Source organism: Micromesistius poutassou (genome assembly GCF_964030765.1).
Source record: "Micromesistius poutassou genome assembly, chromosome: 1".
Classification (NCBI taxonomy): domain Eukaryota; kingdom Metazoa; phylum Chordata; class Actinopteri; order Gadiformes; family Gadidae; genus Micromesistius; species Micromesistius poutassou.
The window spans coordinates 15,424,359-15,431,697 of NC_140271.1; the positions used below are offsets into that span (position 1 = coordinate 15,424,359).

The 7,339-nt window shown below is 53.9% G+C and overlaps 1 protein-coding gene across 1 annotated transcript; it reads right to left on the minus strand.

The window, feature by feature from the left end:
- Positions 1-440: 440 nt before the first annotated feature.
- LOC311397381 (dynein axonemal assembly factor 5-like) lies at positions 441-6,976 on the minus strand (the record flags this gene model as incomplete). Its single annotated transcript, XM_084488795.1, has 5 exons — positions 441-800; positions 5,318-5,509; positions 6,034-6,190; positions 6,312-6,327; positions 6,864-6,976. The coding sequence occupies 5 exons, from the start codon at positions 6,974-6,976 to the stop codon at positions 634-636; spliced, it is 645 nt and encodes a 214-aa protein (XP_084344921.1). The 3' UTR covers positions 441-633.
- Between the last annotated feature and the right edge of the window lie 363 nt (positions 6,977-7,339).

Below are 7,339 nucleotides of genomic sequence, written 5' to 3' on the forward strand. Positions count from 1 at the left end.
CAGCATCACTTCAGCCCGGGCTGGACCGAGAGGAGGAGGAGGAGGAGGAGGTGGTTGCTATGCAGGTAGGGGGTGGTTGCTATGGAGAACTTGATTCTCACGCGGACACACCGCCCCCATCTGGACCCTGGGATGCTGGGAACGGTTTGGATTTCAAAACCATCTCCCCACCTCGACATTGGGATCAGTTATCAATGTAACACAACGACACAGTAATCAATAAAGACAGGACGGGGAGCCTCACTTTAACTTTTATTAAAATATAAAGCAAGTTTTTAATATATATATATATAAAGTAAAACGATATGAATAAAATACATGCCAGTTATAAAAAAATCTCATTCAACAAATGCCCAAATCATTCTTATTCTTATAATAATCAGTAAAATAAACGGATAAATCTGTCAAATAAATCTGAACCTTAAGGGCGCATCTCGAACCCATGACAGTTTACAGATATCACTCATCGAGTTATTGTAGCTTTGTTAAGATAAGAACAACTTGAAGCAATGAACAATTGTCAGCAAAATGAGAACACGCACGTTTTATCCATCTTTTAAATTAAGGCACAAACACTATTGCCATCAGGCTCGACAGCGCCCTCTGCGGGCAGCGAGCGGGACGCCCTTGCCTTTATGAGTCTGCGGGCTGAGCAGGCTCGTCAGCTCCCCCTCTCGGCAGGGAGTGGATGTGCAGCAGCAGCTGCTCACAGTAGGCCGGGCTGCGCTGTTTGTCCTTGGCCGCTCGTGTCTCCCTCTCCAACAGGGCAGGGTGAACCCGGCTGCCCGCCTTCAGCACCCCTGGGGAGGCCACAGGACACAGTCAGACACACAGAGTCAACAAATAAGAAGTATCACGATGTTACGGTGACTGAGCAACATATAACACATTGAGTGGGAGGTAAACTTGGATCGTTTTGCCAATTATTTGCCAATTGTTGCGTTGTGTGCACAGATTGTGCTGTGATGTCCTGCAAATGGAAAAAGGAATGCGTAATACATTTAGCAACTAATTAAGCAGCTAAGTTACATGACACAAACTGTTCAGTCACCGCGCTGGATTAGAGAACATGCTCTTCTATGGCCTAATTGGCAAGTACTGTTTTCCAGCACGGAATATCAAGCATGAAAAAAAAACCCAAGTCTGCTGCGCCACCAGCAGATGGCGGCGATGCACCGCATGAACCGAGGTGTGTCCCAAAGTGTAAGTAGTTTCCCAGCAGATGGCGACACGTCAAACTCTTCACCTTCGCCTCCCCTCTGGTCCCCGGGACCCGCTATGATGAGATCAATGCGTGTATATAATATTACTCCAAATTGGTGTGGACGGGAAATGCTTGGGGAACCGCAATTGCACAGGTGCTGCCGTGGAGCGTGTGACAAGTCCATCACGCTCAATGAGTTTAACCGTGCAGGCGTATCATGTGATACCGCGCGGGACTTTGTTCCTGACGGGGAACAATCTTTAAAAACACGGTACCGGCCTGGAACGGGTCGGGAAGGGGTGGTGGGAAACAAATGAGAACAATGAGGAATTTATTGGCACAGGTTCAGCTATATAAATGTGTGTGAGTGTGAGTGTGTGTGTGTGTGTGTGTGTGTGTGTGTGTGTGTGTGTGTGTGTGTGTGTGTGATTGCGTGCGAGCGCTAGCAGGTAACAGACATGCTGCCAAGGCCTGTGGGATTACGGGGTTTGTGGTGGTGGGGTTCTGTTTTTCTGTGTGTACTTATATGAGTGTGTATGTGTGTGTATGTGCATACGTATGTGCGTGTGTATGTGTATGTGATTGTGTGTGTGTGTATATTCGTGTGTGTGTGTGTGTGTGTATGTATGTGCGTACGTACATGCGTGTGTATATTCGTGTGTGTGTGTGTGTGTGTGTGTGTGTGTGTGTGTCCGTGCGTGCGTGCGTGTGTGTCCGTCATGCTGTCAGGCCTGCTGCCAGACATCCAGCCACTTCACAGACGTACGTTTGAAATCCTAGAAGCATACGAATCAGATCATGAAAACGAGGAACAAAGAGGAGGGGGGGGGGGGGAGGGATTCCTTTGTGGGGGGGGGGGGGGGGGGGCACCGGCGTGCGGGACGACTCCCGACCGAGACGGGGGTTCTGCCGTCAGACACGGGGCTGTCACTCAGCGGGCCGTCGGGACATCCCCGCTCACAGGACCAGTCTGGCTGCAGTCTGTCTGCACCACGCACACACACACACACCGAGCATACACACCGAGCATACACACACACATACACACACACACCGAGCATACACACACACATACACACACACCGAGCATACACACACACACACACACACCGAGCATACACACACACATACACACACACACCGAGCATACACACACACATACACACACACACCGAGCATACACACACACATACACACACACCGAGCATACACACACACATACACACACACATACACACACACCGAGCAGAGACGCGCACACACCGAGCATACACACACACACACACACACACACACACCGAGCATACACACACACACACACACACACACACACCGAGCATACACACACACACACACACCGAGCACACACACACACACACACACACACACACACACACACACAATGTATAGATATCAAAGTCAAAGCCAGGTTTACATTATTGCCTGATCCTGCTTCCGCAGAGCGAGGTCCCAGGCCCTTCAGAGGAGCGACATGCTTATTGTCCCTGGAAGGCCTCCAGCGGCCCTGAGGGAGAGCCAGAATCCCTGGTATGGAAGCTATTGCTGGATCTGGTGGATGTAAAGAATTTAACCCCCCCACTCCCCTTCCTCATTCCTTATCCTCCCTCTCCTCCTCCTCCTCCTCCTCCTCCTCCTCCTCCCTCTCCCCCTCCCTCTCTTCCTCATCCACTTTCCTCCCCCTGTCTCTCCTCCCCCTCCCTTTCCTCCTCCTCCTCCTCCTTGAAAAGATGAGAGGAGGCCTCTGTCCTGGACATCAGCACTCACCGGCACCCTGTCAAGACTAATGACAAGAAACAACCATGAGAGGAGCAGAGAGGAGCGGGGAGGAGCGGGGAGGAGCAGAGAGGAGCGGGGAGGAGCAGAGAGGAGCAGAGAGGAGCGGGGAGGAGCAGACAGAGGCCAGATCCCAGCGCTGAAGCCCTCAGCTCAGCTGCTTCAGGGGGCAAAAAAAAAACAACTGAGAAAAGTCAGCCCTGGATCTTCTTAAATGCATAAATAAAAGAACGTTAGCGGTAATGGTGAGGGAGAGCGTGACGTCTCTGGGAGAAACGCGGGAGGGAAGGAGAGCGAGAGCGTACAGCAGACGGAGAGAGAGGACAGATACCAGCAGACAGGAGGGGGATTATGTGGATATAGAAACGTGCAGAGGGATGGAGAGAAGGCTGTTTCTCCATGTGGTTGTCATTAAGAGAGAGCGAGAGAGAGAGAAAGAGAGAGAGACAGAGACAGAGCGAGAGAGAGAGAGAGCGAGAGAGAGCAAGAGAGAGAGAGAGAGAGAGAGAGAGAGAGAGAGAGAGCGACACAGAGAGAAAGACACAGATACAGAGAGAGAGAGAGAGAGAGAGCGAGATAGAGAAAGACAGAGAAAGTGAAAAAGAGACGGAGAGAGAAAGACACTTGACTAGGCGGCCTGGTGGGAGCATCTGTTTTGATGTGCGATTGATAAACCAGTACAGTTGGAAGCTAACCCCCGTGTGAGGATTGGGGGGGGGGGGGGGGGTCATGTCATCACAGAGCCGGGGTGTGTGGGCAGCAGTGCTGTGTAATGGATGTTGCAGACGTTAGGCTGCGTACTTAGAGATCGGTAGATATCCCTCGAGGGGGTACTTACACAGTAACACTTCACACACACACACACACACACACACACACACACACACACACACACACACACACACACACACACACACACACACACACACACACACACACACACACACACACACACACACACACACCTGATGAAAGCCCTTGATGGACTTGCCTTGTTAAAGTGTGTGTGTGTGTGTCTGTGTGTGCTTGTGGTTGTGTGTGCATGCGTGTGTCTGTGTGCATGCGTGTGTGCATGCGTGTGTCTGCATGTGTGTGCATGCGTCTGCATGTGTGTGTGCATGCGTGTGCATGCATGTGTCCGGTGATGAGCGAGTAGGAGAGCGAGAAAAAAAAAACGCAGAAGCTTTGATATGAGGAGGAGGAGGAGGAGACTCTGAAGCTTTGATATGAGGAGGAGGAGGAGGAGACTCTGAAGCTTTGATATGAGGAGGAGGAGGAGGAGACTCTGAAGCTTTGATATGAGCGGGAGATGCAGGCTCACCGGCCGCTGAGCCTGCATCTCCCGCTCATATCAAAGCTTCGCAGAGTCTTCCCGTTTCCATAGCGCCACGCCACATCCACCCTTCCAACCTCCCGGGTTGCCCTCCTCTCTCCCTCCCGTCCGTGACCAGCAGAGCTCTGCTCTACCGTCTCCTCTGTCATCATCCAAACATCCCTCAGCGTTCTTTCGCCCCCCCCCCCCCCCCAACCACCAACCGGCTTCACAAACGCTGGGCGGGTCATCTCAAAGTCACGACCGCTCGATGCTTTAAAAATCAAAAAGCTCGCGTTTCACGTGGCGGGAACACGTGCACGCGCTCATCCCTTCGTCATCGACCTTTCCGTTCCAGATGGTACCGGGCGGTCGTGTTTTTGGTACACCAGGGGGATCCCACGGTGAAACAAGCGACGGTCGCATTCGGTTCGTTTTTTCCTCTGATCGTGTGACCAGGGTTCGTCGTGCGATGAATCCAACGCGCAGATGCTTTGACTCTGGAGATCGGTGTCTGCAGAACAAAGCACTTTGTTTTTTGTCGAGGTCGCTCAAGGGGCGTCCCGAGTGTAAACGGTGTGTCGGGTTGGCTCCCAGGTGATGGGATTCGCCGACGTCCCCTCGCGGATTGACCAAACTGGGCTGTTTTCCCTGTCTCTGAGGTGAGTTATGTATCTGCCGTCCACCAGACCGAAACCGCTTAGGAGAGAGTCGTGGAAAAACTGATCTCCCACCTGGTGGCTTCACCATCAGTGGAACACAGGAGCACACCGGGCTTGGCCTTCCAGAGCCCCGGACGGAGGCCAAAAGTTTCGGGTCCCGGCTGGGATGGATAAACCAGTGTCCCAACAACCCCTGCGTAGCAACCGTCGCTTGTATCGGAGCTGACCCCAAGTACACGACGACAAAGCTGCGTTACCGATGAGCTCGTCGTGGTTACGGCCTCTAGTCCCTGCAAACCCCTCCTCCCCCCGCAAACCCCTCCTCCCCCCCGCACGTGGACTCACCCAACACCTGCTCCTGCACCGAGCCGTCGGGGTCGTCCAGGTGGAGGAGGAGCTGCTGGAACAGGAACTCCAGGTGGGCGCCGTACAGCTGGGGGTTGTAGTCTTTGCGCAGGCCGGACAGCCACAGGCCCAGAGTCTGCAGGGCCACGCCGCGCACCTGGTCGCTGCCGTCGTCCAGACGCTTCACCAGCTCTGTGGGGGGGGGAGGGCACGAGGAAACACACACATGCACACACACATGCAAACACACACACACATGCACGCAAACACACACACACGTCCATGAGCATCACATCTTCTCTCTGTGGAAAAGGCTGTTTTGGTCTGTGTGTGTATCTGCGTCTACGTCTGTGTGTTTGTCTGTGTGTGCGTTTGTGTGGGGAACAACCTGCTTGTGTGCATACATATGTGTGTGTGTGTGTGCACACAGATGCAGGCACGCGCCTACGTGCGTGCGTGCATATTTGTGTGGAACCAACTGTGAGTGCACATTTGTGCGTGTGTGTGTGTACCTATCTTGTTGAGGGCGTTGGGATGCAGGCTGGTCGGTCCTCACCTTGTGTATGCGTATGCGTATGCGTGTGCGTGCACGTGCGTGCGTGCGTGCATGCATGTGTGTACCTGGGTAGATCTTGTTGAGGGCGTTGGGATGCAGGCTGGTCAGTCCTCACCTTGTGTATGCGTGTGCGTGTGTGCGTATGCGTGTGCGTGTGTACCTGGGTAGATCTTGTTGAGGGCGTCGGGGTGCAGGCTGGCGCCCACCTTGCGCAGCAGGATGGAGAGGCCGCGGCAGGCGAACAGCCGGGCCGAGGGGGACGCCTCCTCCAGCCCGCCCAGCAGCACCGAGCTCAGCTTCTGCTCCACACACAGCAGCTGGAGCACACGCACACACACACACACACACACACACACACACACACACACACACACACACACACACACACACACACACACACACACACACACACACACACACACACACACGCACAGTTACCTTGTGGACAAAGTCACTGGGAGTTTGTGGAAGTTGAAGACTGTTGAAGAGAGTGTGGTTGAGTCGAAGTACTTGATGTGTTCATAATCGTGACGCATCATTATATCACCCCTTCATCAGGGAGAGAGTAGTGAGAGAGAGAGAGAGAGTGAGAGAAAGAGAGTTAAAAGAGAGCGAGAAAAGTTTACGGAGAGAGAGAGACAGAGACAGAGAGCGAGAGAGAGAGAGAGAGAGAGAGAAGGTTTCCAGTGAAACCAGGCGGCTCATCGGCCGCGCTACAGTTCACACATCGGCCGCCGCCGACACCCCGCCCGCCCGCGCCCGTCGCCGCCCAGAGACGCAGACGGAGAGCGGAGCGGGGGGAGACGGAAGCGTTCGGCGTTCCCAGCGGGGGGGGGCCCGATGGCTGAACCGGCTGGTCCTTCCTGTGTGACATCGTCACCCCAACGGGGCGCTCGACAACAGAGACAGGCGACGAGGAGGAGGAGGAGGAGGCGAGAGAAAGAGTTTGGCGGGAGAGCGAGTTGGCACGGACGCGACCGAGCGCATGACCTCATTGGAGGACGGAGGGAGGCGGGTGTCTGGGAGAGGAAGCGGCTGATGGCTTTCACAGGGGCCCGCTGGACGGGGCCCCGCTGGACGGCGCTCAGGAAGAGCCGGAACATGGGAGCCCGGGAGAACAGGGCGGTGGTGTCAGTGGCGAGCTGCGATTCTCCTCCTTTTATTTTCCTTTTTTAATGACCGCATGATGACCTGATCCACACGTACACACACACACACACACACACACACACACACACACACTGCTCACACACACACTGCTCACACACACACACACACGCACTGCTCACAGAAGATGGAACGTTTGGACACACAAATAGGTCCTCTATTGTTACTTTACTATTTTATTTTGTTCATCTGAGCGCATCTGGTCAGCACACACACGCGCACACACACACGCGCACACACGCACACACACACACACACACATGCACACACACTTTTGGAGGCAGGTGTTGGAACTTGGG